At 48.3% G+C, this 17,500-nt stretch overlaps 3 protein-coding genes across 4 annotated transcripts in view; all 3 read right to left on the bottom strand.

Moving 5' to 3' along the window:
• Positions 1-1,375, bottom strand: part of LOC128317651 (uncharacterized) — a 4,858-nt gene extending 3,483 nt beyond the window's left edge. Inside the window, exon 1 of the mRNA XM_053230907.1 lies at positions 1,203-1,375. Within this exon, the coding sequence (XP_053086882.1) occupies positions 1,203-1,375 (173 nt within the window). The remainder of the gene's footprint in view (positions 1-1,202) is intronic.
• tdrd7a (tudor domain containing 7 a) lies at positions 603-11,881 on the bottom strand. The gene is made up of 17 exons (XM_053230699.1): positions 11,675-11,881; positions 11,111-11,258; positions 10,823-10,976; positions 10,604-10,659; positions 10,231-10,394; positions 9,280-9,605; positions 8,896-9,162; positions 8,625-8,811; positions 8,300-8,411; positions 7,939-8,141; positions 7,625-7,759; positions 7,456-7,539; positions 6,560-6,694; positions 6,263-6,373; positions 5,653-6,059; positions 1,946-2,106; positions 603-1,834 (listed from the first exon to the last, which is right to left on the bottom strand). The coding sequence occupies exons 1-17, from the start codon at positions 11,879-11,881 to the stop codon at positions 1,614-1,616; spliced, it is 3,078 nt and encodes a 1,025-aa protein (XP_053086674.1). The 3' UTR covers positions 603-1,613.
• A 1,325-nt stretch (positions 11,882-13,206) lies between these two features.
• Positions 13,207-17,500, bottom strand: part of stra6l (STRA6-like) — an 11,186-nt gene continuing 6,892 nt past the window's right edge. The window contains exons 11-18 of one of the 2 annotated variants that reach the window (XM_026911474.3): positions 17,421-17,496; positions 17,223-17,304; positions 17,089-17,137; positions 16,708-16,825; positions 16,293-16,412; positions 15,636-15,799; positions 14,466-14,606; positions 13,207-14,327 (exon numbers count right to left, since the gene is read on the bottom strand). In XM_026911474.3, the coding sequence (XP_026767275.2) occupies positions 14,110-14,327; positions 14,466-14,606; positions 15,636-15,799; positions 16,293-16,412; positions 16,708-16,825; positions 17,089-17,137; positions 17,223-17,304; positions 17,421-17,496 (968 nt within the window). In that variant the 3' untranslated portion in view covers positions 13,207-14,109. Of the gene's footprint in view, positions 14,328-14,465; positions 14,607-15,635; positions 15,955-16,292; positions 16,413-16,707; positions 16,826-17,088; positions 17,138-17,222; positions 17,305-17,420; positions 17,497-17,500 lie in introns of those variants that run through there. The other variant, XR_008301187.1, reaches the window with a different exon arrangement.

Below are 17,500 nucleotides of genomic sequence, written 5' to 3'. Positions count from 1 at the left end.
TTATTTTTTAGCTTTTTTTTTTTTTTTTACACATTAAATCTAATTATAAATCTAAATCTAAATGGAGATGATCTGGATGCACACTGACTAATAAACCAGCTTCAGGTGCAGGTGTAAGACTCTGGGGAGAAAAAGATCTAGAGGAGAAAAAACATTCATTTGGGTAAAAAAAAATGATTGAGGGAAAAAATGACTCACATGGAGATAAAAGACTCATTTAGGAAAAAGACTCACTGGATAAAAAGTGACTCAGAGGACAAGAATGACTCCGTAGGGGGGAAACTCATGGGAAAAGATTCTGAAGGGAAAAAAAATCACTCAGGATAAAAATGTCTCAGTGGGGGATAAAAAAAGACAGGATGAGGAAAAAGACTTGCTGAGGAAAGATTCTGAGGGAAAAAGAAATCACTCAGATTAAAAAAAAGACTCCTTGGGGAAAAGACTCATTTAGAAGTTAAAAAAAACAACTGAGGAAACATAACTCAGTCCTTAGAGAGGAAAAAAAGAGTTGTTGGAAAAGACTTGATTAAAATAAGACTTTTAAATTGCTGAGAGTTTTCGCCTGTGTATAACACACACACACACACACACACACACACACACACCATTACTATTCTGTATTTAATAAAACATATGAACAAATCTTGACAAACTGAACACATTCCTTTACAACTCAGGCAGTTTTCTCTTTTTCCAGTTTAGTACGAATCACACACACACACCACAAAATTTAACACACACAAAAAAAGAAAAACACACCAGCAAGTGCAAAAAGATGAAATAAATTTCAGTGTTAGAGTCTCAGTAGAGCATCACACACACAAATCAAACACAAAACCTCTGCAAACGGAGAAAGAGAAGAAGAAGAAGCTCTCGGGGACGGAGGGACGAGTGGAGGACGGCGAGCGGCGTCTTTCGGGCGAAATTAATTTCTCAATAAGCTGAAACATATTTACACGCGGAGTGAGTTATCCGAAGAACCGTAATGAATAAACTCACGGAGCCGCTCCACGTTCTAGAGAACAACTCAAAGGTAGAAAGTATTACATATTTTGACTGCTATTTTTATTAATATTATTATTATTATCAGTGAAACTTCCTTAGTATTGGGTATTGGGTCATTAGTTCATATAGAGGTATGGGGTGGATTGGGACGCAGCCCTAGAACCGTTCTAATTAGAACGTTTCGCGTCCCAAATCACAGTATGGCTTCCTGTCGTAAACACGTGCATTCAGGTGCGGTTCGGGATGCAGCCTGAGGATCATTTAAAACGGGTCTGATTCCAGTCCTGATGAAAAGTAAACGCTTGGGTCGAAGCTGTGGCCCAAACGGAGGCGGGTCCTTCGGGGGCTTCGTCTCAAACCGCACGTCCATCGCATTTCAAGATAATATTTATTTATTTAACTTTTTTTTAACACACATACTATTTAGTGCATCAGTACGTGATTTGACACGCAGCCCTGAAACTGTTTCGTTATATACCCCCGTTTTTTTTTTTTTTTTTTTAAAGTTTTGGACCATGTGACTATCTGGGCTACGTTCAGCAGTTTGGGACACAGCCGTGGATTCAGTATAAACGTGACGTCTGTATAAATCTAGAGGACAATGAGCGTTATGCGTCGCTGTTGGTTTCGTCTGTGAACTCAGCCATGATGTCGTGGATCCAGACGTCGCTGTGGTCCTGCGACGTGTCCACCAGGTAGACGGACAGTTTCCTCTCCCAAGGCTGCGCCCCCTGCTGGATGGAGTGGATCAGCGCCACCAGCGGCCGACGCTCCACGTGGTTGCGGAACACGATGGCGGCTTCCTCGCTCCAGCCGCCGAGCCGCACTCCTGATACAGCACACGAGAGACGCACCTCAGTCACAGGATCAGTCTGAGTGATGAACTCTGTGTGTGTGTGTGTGTGTGTGTGCGTGTGTGTGTGTGTGTGTGTGTGTGTACCTGCGAGCTGCGCGGCGATTCCCTGGAAGGGCAGCTGCCTGAATTCATTAATGAGGGGGCGGAGCTGAGAGGTGTGTACGAGCTCGTGCCTCCCGTAATCGAGCTCGTATACGGAGACCAGAGAGTTCGACAGCACGCCCTTCACCAAGACACGGTGCCAACTACAGACACAGAGAGAGACAGAGAGAGAGAGAAATGTGTGGTACAAATAATGACAGAAAGACAAGGAAAAAGAGATAAGAAGAAGAAGAAAAGAATGATAGACAAATGCATGAATGAATGATGGAAGAAGAAAGAAGCAAACGAGAAAGAACAAAGAAAACAAATGAAAACTGGAACCAAAATGAAATCCAGAAAAGTTTTAAACTCTCACATCATTTAAACACCCTCCGTCCCTCTCCCCCCGTCCCTCTCCCTTCATCCCTCTCTCTCTCTCTCTCCGTCCCTCTCTCTCTCCGTCCCTCTCCCCCCGTCCCTCTCCCTCCATCCCTCTCTCTCTCTCTCTCTCCGTCCCTCTCTCTCCGTTCCTCTCCCCCTGTCCCTCTCTCTCTCCGTCCCTCTCCCTCCATCCCTCTCTCTCTCTCTCCGTCCCTCTCCCCCTGTCCCTCTCTCTCCGTCCCTCTCCCCCTGTCCCTCTCTCTCCGTCCCTCTCCCCCCGTCCCTCTCCCTCCATCCCTCTCTCTCTCTCTCCGTCCCTCTCTCTCTGTCCCTCTCCCCCCTGTCCCTCTCTCTCTCCGTCCCTCTCCCCCCGTCCCTCTCCCCCCGTCCCTCTCTCTCTGTCCCTCTCCCCCCTGTCCCTCTCTCTCTCTGTCCCTCTCTCTCTGTCCCTCTCTCTCTCTGTCCCTCTCCCCCTGTCCCTCTCCCCCCTGTCCCTCTCCCCCTGTCCCTCTCTCTCTGTCCCTCTCCCCCCTGTCCCTCTCCCCCTGTCCCTCTCTCCCTGTCCCTCTCCCCCCTGTCCCTCTCCCCCCTGTCCCTCTCCCCCCTGTCCCTCTCTCTCTCTGTCCCTCTCTCTCTCTGTCCCTCTCTCTCTGTCCCTCTCCCCCTGTCCCTCTCTCTCTCTGTCCCTCTCCCCCCTGTCCCTCTCCCCCCTGTCCCTCTCTCTCTGTCCCTCTCTCTCTCTGTCCCTCTCTCTCTCTGTCCCTCTCTCTCTGTCCCTCTCCCCCTGTCCCTCTCTCTCTCTGTCCCTCTCTCTCTGTCCCTCTCCCCCTGTCCCTCTCTCTCTCTGTCCCTCTCCCCCTGTCCCTCTCCCCCCGTCCCTCTCTCTCTGTCCCTCTCCCCCTGTCCCTCTCTCTCTCTGTCCCTCTCCCCCTGTCCCTCTCTCTCTGTCCCTCTCCCCCTGTCCCTCTCTCTCTGTCCCTCTCCCCCTGTCCCTCTCTCTCTCTGTCCCTCTCTCCCCCGTCCCTCTCCCCCCTGTCCCTCTCTCTCTGTCCCTCTCTCTCTGTCCCTCTCTCTCTGTCCCTCTCCCCCCTGTCCCTCTCTCTCTGTCCCTCTCCCCCTGTCCCTCTCTCTCCGTCCCTCTCCCCCCTGTCCCTCTCTCTCTGTCCCTCTCCCCCCTGTCCCTCTCTCTCTGTCCCTCTCCCCCTGTCCCTCTCTCTGTCCCTCTCCCCCCTGTCCCTCTCTCTCTGTCCCTCTCCCCCTGTCCCTCTCCCCCTGTCCCTCTCTCTGTCCCTCTCCCCCTGTCCCTCTCTCTCTGTCCCTCTCCCCCCTGTCCCTCTCTCTCTGTCCCTCTCCCCCCTGTCCCTCTCCCCCTGTCCCTCTCTCTCTGTCCCTCTCCCCCTGTCCCTCTCTCTGTCCCTCTCCCCCTCTGTCCCTCTCCCCCTGTCCCTCTCCCCCCTGTCCCTCTCCCCCCGTCCCTCTCTCTCTGTCCCTCTCCCCCCTGTCCCTCTCTCTCTGTCCCTCTCCCCCCTGTCCCTCTCCCCCTGTCCCTCTCTCTCTGTCCCTCTCCCCCTGTCCCTCTCTCTGTCCCTCTCCCCCTGTCCCTCTCTCTCTCTGTCCCTCTCCCCCTGTCCCTCTCCCCCCTGTCCCTCTCCCCCCGTCCCTCTCTCTCTGTCCCTCTCCCCCTGTCCCTCTCCCCCCTGTCCCTCTCTCTCTGTCCCTCTCCCCCCTGTCCCTCTCCCCCCGTCCCTCTCTCTCTGTCCCTCTCCCCCTGTCCCTCTCCCCCCTGTCCCTCTCTCTCTGTCCCTCTCCCCCCTGTCCCTCTCTCTCTCTGTCCCTCTCCCCCCTGTCCCTCTCCCCCCTGTCCCTCTCCCTCTCCGTCCCTTTCCCCCCGTCCCTCTCTCTCTCTGTCCCTCTCCCCCTGTCCCTCTCTCTCTGTCCCTCTCCCCCTGTCCCTTTCCCCCTGTATCTCTCTCTCTGTCCCTTTCCCCCTGTCCCTCTCTCTCTCTGTCCCTCTCCCCCTGTCCCTCTCTCTCTCTGTCCCTCTCCCCCTGTATCTCTCTCTCTGTCCCTCTCCCCCTGTCCCTCTCCCCCTGTCCCTCTCTCTCTGTCCCTCTCCCCCCTGTCCCTCTCTCCCCCTGTCCCTCTCTCTCTGTCCCTCTCCCCCTGTCCCTCTCTCTCTCTGTCCCTCTCCCCCTGTCCCTCTCTCTCTCTGTCCCTCTCCCCCTGTCCCTCTCCCCCTGTCCCTCTCCCCCTGTCCCTCTCCCCCCTGTCCCTCTCTCTCTCTGTCCCTCTCCCCCTGTCCCTCTCCCCCTGTCCCTCTCTCTCATGTCCCTCTCCCCCCTGTCCCTCTCTCTCTCTGTCCCTCTCCCCCTGTCCCTCTCCCCCTGTCCCTCTCCCCCTGTCCCTCTCTCTCTGTCCCTCTCCCCCCTGTCCCTCTCTCTCTCTGTCCCTCTCCCCCTGTCCCTCTCCCCCTGTCCCTCTCCCCCTGTCCCTCTCCCTCTGACCCTCTCTCCCTCTCCCTGTCCCTCTCCCCCTGTCCCTCTCCCCCCTGTCCCTCTCCCCCTGTCCCTCTCTCTCTCTGTCCCTCTCCCCCTGTCCCTCTCTCTCTGTCCCTCTCCCCCTGTCCCTCTCTCTCTGTCCCTCTCCCTCTCTCCCTGTCCCTCTCCCCCTGTCCCTCTCTCTCATGTCCCTCTCCCCCCTGTCCCTCTCCCCCCTGTCCCTCTCCCTCTCCGTCCCATTCCCCCCGTCCCTCTCCCCCTCCGTCTCTCTCCCCCCGTCCCTCTCTCTCTGTCCCTCTCCCTCTCCGTCCCTCTCTCTCTGTCCCTCTCTGTCCCTCTCTCTCTGTCCCTCTCCCCCCTGTCCCTCTCTCTCTGTCCCTCTCCCCCTGTCCCTCTCTCTCTGTCCCTCTCCCCCTGTCCCTCTCCCCCTGTCCCTCTCCCCCCTGTCCCTCTCTCTCTGTCCCTCTCTCTCTGTCCCTCTCTCTCTGTCCCTCTCCCTCCGTCCCTCTCCCTCCCTCTCCGTCCCTCTCCCTCTCCGTCCCTCTCTCCCCCCGTCCCTCTCCGTCCCTTTCCCCCCATCCCCCTCCCCCTGTCCCTCTCCGTCCCTTTCCCCCTGTCCCTCTCTCCCCCTGTCCCTCTCTCTCCATCCCTCTCCCCCCTGTCCCTCTCTCTCCATCCCTCTCCCCCCTGTCCCTCTCCCCCTGTCCCTCTCCCCCCTGTCCCTCTCTCTCTGTCCCTCTCCCTCCGTCCCTCTCCCTCTCCGTCCCTCTCTCCCCCCATCCCTCTCCGTCCCTCTCCCCCTGTCCCTCTCCCCCCGTCCCTCTTCCTCACTTGCTGTCGATCTTGGCGGCGTAGATGTTGTTCTTCTCGGCGGTGATGGGCGCGGCCTCCTGTCGGTTGTAGTAGAGGATCATCTCCCCCATCAGCACCACCAGCTTGTACAGCTCCTGCCACGGCTGCAGCACGAAGTGTCCCGGGTGACACGCCACCGACACGAACACGTCCAGGGTCTGCCCTTCCTCAGGCAGCTCCAGCACTGGAGGCATGGCAAGGGGGCCGGAACTCCAGGAGGAGTCGCCCGACTGGGGCGGGGCCGGGACGGTAACCGTGGTGACGGGGTGGCAAACCGGGGCGGTGGATAACGGGAGCTGCAGGTTAATGCTAGAGGTAGGATCATGAGCTTCAGAGCCAAGGAACAGATAAACCTGGACCTGACCTGCTGAGTCCAGACTGGATATCTACACACACACACCCACACCCACACACACACACCCACACACACGCTATTATTACAGAAATCAGGTAGGCCTTGTGTTGATGCAAGGTTACATTGTCAGAAAAGCATGATTCTGATTGGGGAGAATGTGCTTACATCACCTTTATGCATGATTAGCCCCTCCCACTTTCCTTAAAAAAAAAAAAACACAACAGAGTTAGAGACCTTCATTGTGCACTCAGGAGCGTTGATCAGTGTCTCTCTGAGCCACAGAACAACATCAGGAGGCCAAATGTCTTCATTTAGTTCCACTGCGGCTAAACGGCACTTAACAGCCTACAAACACACACACACACACACACACACATACACACACACACAGAAAATAAAAAAAGGAGACATCCATCACTGTTTTGGTTTTAATCAGCGTTCAGTAATAAATAGTGAGAAGTAGAGTGATTCTGACTGTATCTACAGTGGTGTGGTACGTGTGTGTGTGTGTGTGTGTGTGTGTGTATGTACCTGTGTCGGTATGGTGAGGAGTTCGCTGACGAACACTGCTGGAATCTCTCTCAGCTCACTGAGCTCCAGAGAAGCAGGAAATCCCAAATCCACAAACTCTACGTCCAGAACACGGCTGCCGTGCAGGTTAGTGATCTGAGGAAGAGATTCACTCGCTCACTCGCTCGCTCACTCGTCTATTAACTCACACAGTCTGTGAGTCATTTGTTCAAGCAAGTCACAGAGTCATTTAAGAGAGGTATTCATTGAATCAATCCAGAGAGTCACTCATTCAGTCAAGGCAGAGAATCATTCCTGAGAGTCATTTGTTCAGTCACTTCAGAGAGTCACTTCAGAGAGTCAATTTTTCGAGCAAGTCAGAGAGTCATTTCAGAGTCATTTGCAAGCAAGTCAGAGAGTCACATAAGAAAGGCATTCATTGAATCAAAGCAGAGAATCATTCCTGAGAGTCGCTTGTTCAATCACTTCAGAGAGTCACTTCAGAGTCTTTTGTTCAAGCAAGTCAGAGAGTCACATAAGAGAGATATTCATTGAGTCACGGCAGAGAATCATTCCTGAGAGTCGTTTGTTCAATCATATCAGAGAGTCGTTTCAGAGAGTCGTTCACTCGGCAGTGCCAGAAAGTCATTTCAGAGTCGTTCATTCAGTCAATCCACAGAGTTGTTTGTTCTGTTGTTCCAGAAAGCCGTTCGTCTGGCAACCAGAATGAACAACTCTCTGGAACACTTCTCTGGTTTGATCGAGTTTTGAGGAGCCAGTGAGTCGTGATCAAACCAGAGTTTTGGTTTTTCAACTCACGCCAGAGTCGCTCACTCATTTATGTCCACTGTCCATGCAGATAAGTTAGAAAAAAAAGAAAAACCAAATGCATGGGCATTGAAAACTTTCATGCTCACCTCCACTCGGGCCCATTTCCCTTTGTGTCGTGCCAAACACACTTTACCACAGAACGGCTTAGACACCAACAGCTCCCATGAAACCTGGTGCGTTAAAGAAACATTAACAACGCTTTTAGAGAGGAAATGATTTCTAAAATTAAACAAAACGTGAATGAAGTGAGAAAACCTGAGACAGGAAGTACGACTCGATCTTGTCCATGAGGCCTCGGAGCTTGGAGAGGCCTCGTGATGGAAGCTGACAGAACACGCTGCCGTCAGAGCCCACGTTCGTCACGCACACGTTCGAGTACGAGCTGTTCACCTGCACACGCGGTGAGAAGAAAGAATTACAGAGTTACAGTAACGCTACCTAGTTCTTGAGCTAATATCTATTAGTTACTGACTGACGCTACCTTTAACACCTTTAATATATTCCTTTATTAAATATTTCTCTAAATATGAGTCACTCAAAATATTAATAGTAAAATTTAACACTATAACCTGCAGTGGATTCTGCATGGTTTTGTCCTGCAGCGCGCTGAGGCACGCGGCGTTTACGTTAACGTCCGTCTCGTCTGACGTGTCGTACAACACAATGAGGGGCGGAGTCTCTCGCTCCACCAGCTCGGCCAATAGTGTTCTGCCACGTGCTAACAGCTCCAGAGTCTTCAGCACCACCGCGTCCTCACTGAAAAGCTCCAGACCTCACACACACACACACACACACAAAATCAAGCATCACACACACACATACACAAAGTAGAACAGTAACAGAGTACATCCCCTAACACACACGGTAAAGGTAAAGGTGTGTCAGGTGTCTGTGTGTGTGTGTGTGTGTGTGTGTGTGTGTGTGTGTTACCTGCGAGCTGGCAGCTGGTGGCCTGGAACGGCAGTGTGAGGAACCTATCAGTGAGCTGCAGCAACTTCTCGCTGTTCACCATCTCAGAGAAACCGTGATCCACGCAGTACACCTACACACACACACACACACACACACACACACACACACACATACACACACGCTTAGTAGCTGTTTTTTTCTTTCCATATGCAAATTTGCCAGTCCACATCCTGCATTCTGTTTTGATTGGTCGTCTGAACGCATCAAAGCTAATCACATGATTAAATCTCCTGTAACACACACACACACACACACACACACACACACACACACACACTCTTACCTTCACATCATTCTCTGTGATCTGGTGCACCTGAGCTCGGAGCACGGTCTCGTCGTCCACGGCAACCGCCACCAGCTGACCGACTGTAGGAGAGGCGAGGCTAAGCCCCGCCCCTGCGCTGTGGTAAAACTCCAGCATGGCCTCCTCCATCTTCTCCAGAGCCTGAGAATATTCCTCGCCCACATACCTGAGAGAAACAGAGACGGGAGATGTGGCGTACACAGAAATGATTCATGTTTTAATACGTGTTATTTCGTGCGTGTCCGAGGACCTGAATATGACGTTGTTGGTGCTGTTGGCCTCCATCACCAGCACGGACGGGAACTCCTCCTTGGGCAGGGGCAGCTGTGGCACCTCCGGGTTGCCGTAGCGGGCGATGATGCGTGACCTGGGCTGTGGGCGGGGCTTAGAAGGCACGCTCACAGTGGGCAGGGTGTATAAGATAGCTTTGTTGCGATTTTGCGGCATCGGATATTCGATCACGCACGTGTCGGCCAGAGGAGAGAGATCGTCCAGCAGCGACTGTGGGAAATCACACCTGAGTGGGGGGGAAGAAAAAAAAAAAAAAACGGTGTGAGATTCAGGACAGGAGAAAAGGTGGAGGTGGAGGTGAAGATTTCACCTTTCAGGTGTTTTCAGGTGTCTGGGTCTGTACCTGAAGACTTCCTGAAAGAGGCGGGGCAGAGCGTGAGCCCACAGGCCGTGGCTGTATTTATTCAGCAGCTCCCGCACTTTGTGTTTCAGGTGCTGAGACAGCGGGGCAGGGGGCGTGGCCGGAGGGGTGGGCAGGGAGCGGCTCAGGGACTCGGGGGTGAGCGGCCTCGCGGGCTTCAGCGTCGGAGACGTTGGGGATTGTGGGATGGTGCTGGGGATATGGAAAGATTTCTGCGGGGCAGATGGAGGGGTGTGGGGGTTCGGATACGGGTCTTTAGTGGGGTAAACCAGACGCCCTGCTACGTTACCACCCCCCGGCTTCTCCACCTGCAAAACACACACACACACACACATTATATATATATATAAAACCACATACGTTACACAGAAATGTGTGTGTGTGTGTGCTCACGGTGCAGATGTGTGTCCAGCTCTCCAGCAGTGTATGTGTGTGTGTGTGTGTGTGTGTGTGTGTGTGTGTGTGTGCTCACGGTGCAGATGTGTGTCCAGCTCTCCAGCAGTGTATGTGTGTGTGTGTGTGTGTGTGTGTGTGTGTGTGTGTGTGCTCATGGTGCAGATGTGTGTCCAGCTCTCCAGCAGTGTGTGTGTGTGAGTGTGTGTGTGTTTGCTCACGGTGCAGATGTGTGTCCAGCTCTCCAGCAGTGTGTGTGTGTGTGTGTGTGCTCACGGTGCAGATGTGTGTCCAGCTCTCCAGCAGTGTGTGTGTGTGTGTGTGTGTGTGTGTGCTCACGGTGCAGATGTGTGTCCAGCTCTCCAGCAGTGTGTGTGTGTGTGTGTGTGTGTGTGTGTGCTCACGGTGCAGATGTGTGTCCAGCTCTCCAGCAGTGTGTGTGTGTGTGTGTGTGTGTGTGTGTGTGCTCACGGTGCAGATGTGTGTCCAGCTCTCCAGCAGTGTGTGTGTGTGTGTGTGTGTGTGTGTGTGTGTGCTCACGGTGCAGATGTGTGTCCAGCTCTCCAGCAGTGTGTGTGTATATGGAGGAAGCTCCTGATTGAACATGGCGCTGTAGAGCTGAGGCAGTTTGGAGAGCCACACACCGCTGCTGTACTTCTGCAGGAGCTGCTTTACACGGCTCTGAAACAGCTCCACGTCGCCCTCTACAGGACACACACACACACACACACACACACACACACACACACACACACACACACACACACACACACACGCATACTGCAATAAATATAATTCCCTATTGCCAATTATTTAATTCCTTTTTGGTTTGAGGAACATGAACATTTTTATTGCTCTTGTCAGAACCAACAGCGTGTGTGTGTGTGTGTGAGAGAGAGAGTTCACACTCCACCTGTGCTTTGGCTCTTGCTGGACGGGCGAATGGTCACATCCTGTTGGATTACTGGCCTAGGATCAGCAGAAAGATGAGCTGAGTGAGTGTAATGAGTTAAACTATTGTTTTCCCTGATGGAGTGTCATGATGGAGTTACAGGTGAAGTTTAAACAGGAAGTGAGCTCTGTACATCGCTGCGGCTCTCAGCTGCACCTGACGAGCCGAGCCGTCACTCACCCTGTGGGCTTCTTGCCCTGGTGGGTGGAGCCTGGCTTGGTGCTATACGCCTGGCGCTGGTCGCCTTGTGGGCCGAAGCGCGAGCCTGAAGACTGCGGCCGGGAGCTGTGTGAGGTCATGTGACCAGGCTGCCTCAGGGACGAGCGAGGATTAGCTTCAAAAATCACAACCAGAAATGTTCAGACACGCACATGAAACTTTTAACCATCTCCTGAGTTTAGTGATCACAGCCCTAACGTGTGTGTGTGTGTGTGTGTGTGTGTGTGTGTGCGCGCGCGTGTGTGTTACCGCTGTGGGTGAACAGCGAGGAAGACTTCGTCCTCATGCGACAGTTCAGCAGCTGAGAGCGACCGGAGCTCTTCTTCGAGTTCTTCTGCCGAGAGACCAGCTGAGCGATGTGAGCCGTTTCCTTACACACGGCCGCAAAGCACATCACCTACACACACACACACACACCATGAACATCACACACACCATGAACATCACACACACCATGAACATCACACACACCATGAACATCACACACACACACACACACACACACATACTATGAATATATCTCTCACACACATACACCATGAACATCCCAATCACACCCTCTCTCTCTCCCTCTCTCTCTATCTCTATCTCTCCCTCTATCTCTCCCTCTCTCTCTCCCTCTCTCTCTATCTCTATCTCTCCCTCTATCTCTCCCTCTCCCTCTATCTCTCTCTCCCTCTCGACTGCACAGTGCAGTGACACACAGATCTTTCCTGGTAATGTCCTGGCTTCTGTTCACACACCAACCCCATTGTGTTTTAATCGTTTCCTGTTAAATTCCATGTAACCGTGTAGGTCGTGTGTCCATCTCACCTCTCCGGTGTGGGAATGTCGGAGCTGCACCACATCGGGAACGCTCCTGAGGAAGCTCTCCAGGTTCCTGTAGCCGAGCTGCGTGTGCGGGACGAAGTCTCCGGTCAGAGCGCGGTAATCCGCCTGCACCCGCGACAGCGCCACGCCGCTCTTACTGCTCTGCAGCACGGCGCGCAGCATCTTCTTCACCAGCTCCACGTCACACATCCTGCACACGCACACACACCATGATCACACACACACACACACACACACACACACACATATACATACATTACATATATATATATATATATATATATATATATATATATATATATTATACATACACCATGAACTCTCACACACACGTATACACACACACACACATATACACACCATGATCACACACACACACACACAGCATATGACATCATCCTTAACAATAATAACACAGTGCTCATAAAGTAGATAATATCTTTATAAAACTTCACACTTACAAGATAACACTCTGCACATAGTGCACATTATTTATACCGTTTTTAATGTAATTTTTTACATTTTTTAATTAAAACACATCTGTATTTTATTTTGTAAAATAAAATTAATATCACTAATGCATGTGAATCCTTAAACAGAAACACCTATTGTAGGTGAAAACTAAATAATATATTTTTATTATTTAAAAATGTACACAGGATTTTTAAAATCTAATAATAGTTTAAACTTTTCATAAATAAATAAATCTGCATTTGTTTGAATTTTTGCCATTAAAAACACTCACAGGAATTACTGTTAAAATCTGTTTTTATTTAAAAAATTTTTACAGACCAGTAATAAAAAAAAATTTAAATATTATTTTAGAAGAACAAAGGATGCAGGACTCTCTAACTGTTTAAAAATCAGAATAATATTAATATAATTTCTGTTACATTAGTGAAGTGGCCTACCTCATATGCTAATTAACGGTGCTAATTGTGTTTCTCCACACTGATTAGCCTGCAAATATTAAAAGCTGATAAAATCGCCAAAATTATCAAAATAAAGCAAGCTAGTCGATCCAGTCCAGATCACACGCAGACAATAATGTCATTAAAACACTAAAACATGCAGGATATCAACTTTAATCACAGTTAAAAGATGTAAAAGTGTTTTATATCTCACCTGAAGTTTTGCTAATTTCCACTCGGTATCGACTCCACGCGCTCAGTGTATATAACGCATTTGCTAATGAATCGGTTCCTTGTTTGAATGAATCGACTCTTTTAAATGAATCGACCTCGCGAGATGATTCGCAAAAACAAACGAATCCTGTGTTTTGTTAGCAAAGTTGCTAAAACGGTATATTGAATTACGATTAAAATAGTAGATTAGCTATTTTTGATCCAAGATTATACACTGAATTGTTCATTAATGATGATGTAATTGTGTTTTTTATACTTCTTTTCCGCTTTGCTTCATTAATATATTCATAAAATGAGTTAAATTCAACAAAACAAGTATTTTTCAGCCATACAAAGTCTCACTCAAACACATAAAAACACAATTCACAACACAAGAAACAACATGACTTTTACTGTCAAACACATTTCATAAAAAAAAAAAAAAAAGCAAGCTGCAGGACAGACTAGCGCTACAAACTGAGTGGAACCCATGAAACGTGTTGGTTAGCATTTGACGCTAAGTGTAAAAAGCATAATTTCCACATCTTTTATTAGGACTTAGTATTTTATCAACACATCTGAAGTAAATGTTGATGTTCTGGATGGTTATGTCTCATTTCCACTCTGACTGTGTCTTTATATTGTCTATATAAAACAAAATGAATAAAAATTAGCTAGCTTATGCTAAGTCCATGTTTTCCAGTTGCCTAGCAACAGTGTTCTCACAGCTTTAACCACTTCCACGCGTGTGTGTGTGTGTGTGTGTGTGTGTGTCATGTCTTCACATTAACAATTTCATGAAATCATCCTGTAATTCAGTTGCTGACTTTAAGTAAATGCTAAAATTCTCTAATAATAATTCTTTATACTTTTTTTTTCAAGTACTCATACAGTACTCATACAGGATTGTGAGGTTTACCCATAATGCACTGCAAGTTGTGAGTCAGTCAAATGTAACGTTCAAATGAATGTGTAGTAATTGAATAAAGTGTAACACTAAAGCTGCGTTATCTATACAATCTGTACGCAATAGCTAGCCATCATATGTTTAGCATTTCTGTGTTTGAGTGCTAGCTCGCTAATCACTTAGCCTACTAGCACGCTGCATATTAGCTAGCTATCAGGCTACAATTCTAATGACTTCTCTTTGTACAGTAGCATCTATGTACATCGTCCCAACACTTTTTTTTTTTTTTTTTTTTTTTTGCCACCACCGCTACTCCTCTTTCAGATGCTAGCATTTGGGATCTAGCGCTCTCGCTCTTTTCCAGGAGACCCTCTGGAAGTTTTTCATTATCCGATTGTAGCTACATCATCGTTATGCTGTTGGATACGTTGGTTTTTCTCGAGCTGTGATGACATCATTATCACCCGGGCGATGGTGAGCGGGTCTTGGTTGCTATGGAGGTTGTTGCTATGGTGTCTCTTCCTCAACAGAATGATTTTTGGGTTTCTGAGCAGGGTATAGAGGAGAAGCCAGCGAGTGCGGACCCTGCTGACGCCTGGGAATTCTGCGTAAGAGAAGAACGGTGTATTCAAATAACAAATACCACTTTTGCAACCACCTTTTGCTACAACTGCTATATTTTTTTGTACATTTAGAACGGTGTGGTCTTATTGGCTGAAGCCGCAGGTATTTGTTCTCTGACCTGCATTGTCAAACGGTGCGTACGTGTTCACAGCCTGTGTTCTCCGCAGTGTGTGTTTGAGCAGCAGGTGGCAGAAACACACCAGAGCTGGATTACTGTGATGATGATCTGCTATTATCATTCCCACCCACGTACAGTAACCTGAGAACCAATAAATAAACAAACTAATGGTTGTAAATTGAGGTTATAAACTTGTAATCTGTAATGTTGTGAATGTTTTTACACTCATGGTCGTGATGGTGGGAACCGGGCAAGTTAGGATCTTTATTACCACAAAGCAACATTACGAAAATGCTACAGTTAATTTTATGAACATTCCTTAATAGAAATGATTTGATTTTTGTGAATGTTTGTATGTACAGCTGCGAGCATCATATGGGTTTGCAAAAATAGCATTCAAGTCATCGTGTAATTAAACAAAGAATACATTCTTTTAAAAAATTTGTAAACGTTAAAGGTCCTTCAGTTGTCCCTCCAGGTCTACAGCTCCCTGCTGGAAGCTAGGAGGCCTTAAAGAACCCTTGAAGAACATTTTTCTTCTCTAAGAATGGCATTATTCAGTTCTGAATACATTTGCTTCTTGGTATTTAGTACACTTTTTGTGAAAAAAAACAAGTTCTTCAAGGGTTCTTAGCTTCCAAAAAGTGATAAATCTTACATTCTTTCAAGAATTAAAATCCTTACAGGTTCTTCAGTTGTCCCTCTGGGGAAATCCTTAAAAAGTTCTGTGTAGAACCTACAACAGAGTGTTTCCACAGCAAAATAGCCACCAAGCAGAATCCATTTCAGAACCATTAATTATCCAACGAAGCCTTAAAGAACCCTACAAGAGACATTTTTTCCACTCAGTCCCAAGACAGTTTTGCTAAATTTTAAACTCCTGACAGGTTCTATGAGTTTGTCCTGCACACTTACCCAATTAATACACACATTTTCTCATAACAAAAAGGTTCTTCATGGGTTCTTTAAGGGTTCATGCCTCCTAAAAACATCTTACTTGGAACTCTTTCTTATAGGACAATAATTTGTTGTAGAGTTACACCTAGAACCTTTAATGGTTCCACCAAAGAGACAACCGAAGAACCCTTAAGGGATATAAATGTTCTAAGAGTGTAGAGATAAGTATGTTACCTGCTACATATAGCTAGAAGAGCTTTTTTTATTCTTTACCTGGATCCATGGCCTCGTAGCCCCGCTGCATGATGGTCCTGTCGATGCGTGGAACAAGCCAAGTACCCACAATGCAACTGTTTAGCAGCCTGAGGATGCAGTTACTCAGCCCCATGATGACGTTATAGAAGAAGAAGAAGTAGGTAAAATTGTTAAAGGCTCTCCTGCAAAAAAGAAAAAAATCATTAGTGCTGTCGAACAAACTACAGTCTGTTCACTGCGTAGTGCACTGTTCTGGAAGTCCATCATGATTTCATCACGTCTGAAAAGTTCTGGATGTGCAGGAAAGGTGTCGAAGAACCCAAAAGGAGAAAAGGATCTGCAATATCAGGCAGAAACTTAACACCACACAATCTGGTGAAGAGAATTCATCAGCGACTTCTACAGAGACTTCAGGACGAGGTTCTTCTCGTTAGGAGGCACTTGATGCTCTGAACATGGAATTCTGGAACATATGAATTTCCATAGCAAGGCACTAGATGTAAGGCACTATAATGTAAGTGAGAATTTTTTCACTGATGTTCCACAACATTAAACTTTATTAAAGTGTTATTTCACCTGAATTGTCAACCTAAACAGATAAAATTATAAATATATAAAACCTGTATCGCTGGTGTAAGAGGAGTGAAACACTTGGGGATGTAGCGGTTGTGTTACCTGTTGTTGAGTGCTAACGGTTTTTCTTTATCGTCAGGTGAAAATTTGTCCTGCAGGAAGAAGAACCGAACCATCACAACCTGCACCACCACCAGAGCTACCACGATGAAGATCGTCAGCCTGCAACCGCACACACACACACACACACACACACACACACAAGTCCACCGCTATGGAACTGCATTTCTCCAACAGCCTTCCACTGTGACATGGCTCTCTAATACACGGAGAAGGTGTCTAGAACTCCAGACCAATTTCCCAGAAGAACATCTGAACCAGCAGAACCTTTACAGTTCCACAATCACACCTCACACCACCATTAGCTCTGAAGTTTATAAAAGTGTGAATAAAATAAAAGTGTGCTCTTATTGTCAGATGACTGCAAAATATACTGTCTGAGTGAAAGGATGCTCACAGTAAGATGGCCAGGCTGGAGAACCAGGGTAGGAACCCATTTTTCTGGATCGGTAACACAACCAGATACACAAACAGCAACGCAAACATGTTCTGCACGAAGTGCACGATAAGATAACCTGCGAAGGAGCAGAATACAGATTACAAATGGCAGGGAAGGAGGGATATAACGCAATGACTCGCTCTGTATCTGTATCTGTATTCGGAGTTAAAATCAGAGTGGGAGTGGCCTAAACAGGACGTTTTTTTTTTCTCTTTTTGTTCTTTTTTTTGTTAAATATGAGCCTTTTCACTATACACAGACAGCTCACAGAAACTGTGTGTGTGTGTGTGTGTGTGTGTGTGTGTGAGAGAGAGAGAGAGAGAGAGAGAGTTCACTCACCCCACAGCGTGAAGGCGATTTGCCAGCCTGAATATCGTGTAATCGCAGCCTGGAGTGGAAGAGTTCCTGATTATACTGATTTATATTATTATTATTATCATTATTATTATTATACGAATTGTCACAGTACTCACCACGCTAACAGCAGAGCTCGGTTTGTGGTACTTCTCTGGCAAGAAGTTCTTCTTTCCTGCCCACAGCCTCTTCATGTGCTTCCTGTAAATTAATCAATGAATTCATTTATCAGTTAATCAGTTGGTGTGCGTGTGTGTGTGTGTGTGTGTGTGTGCGCGTGTGTGTGTGTGTGTGTGTTTGTGTGTGTGTGTGTATACCTGTAACATGCTAACACGTGAAACGTGTATGTAACAGACGTCAGGGTGGCGAACAGTGTGGTGGCAAACCAGGTCTCTAA

Source organism: Pangasianodon hypophthalmus, chromosome 28 (assembly GCF_027358585.1).
Source record: "Pangasianodon hypophthalmus isolate fPanHyp1 chromosome 28, fPanHyp1.pri, whole genome shotgun sequence".
Classification (NCBI taxonomy): Eukaryota; Metazoa; Chordata; class Actinopteri; order Siluriformes; family Pangasiidae; genus Pangasianodon; species Pangasianodon hypophthalmus.
This window is presented reverse-complemented; position numbering and strand designations above follow the sequence as displayed.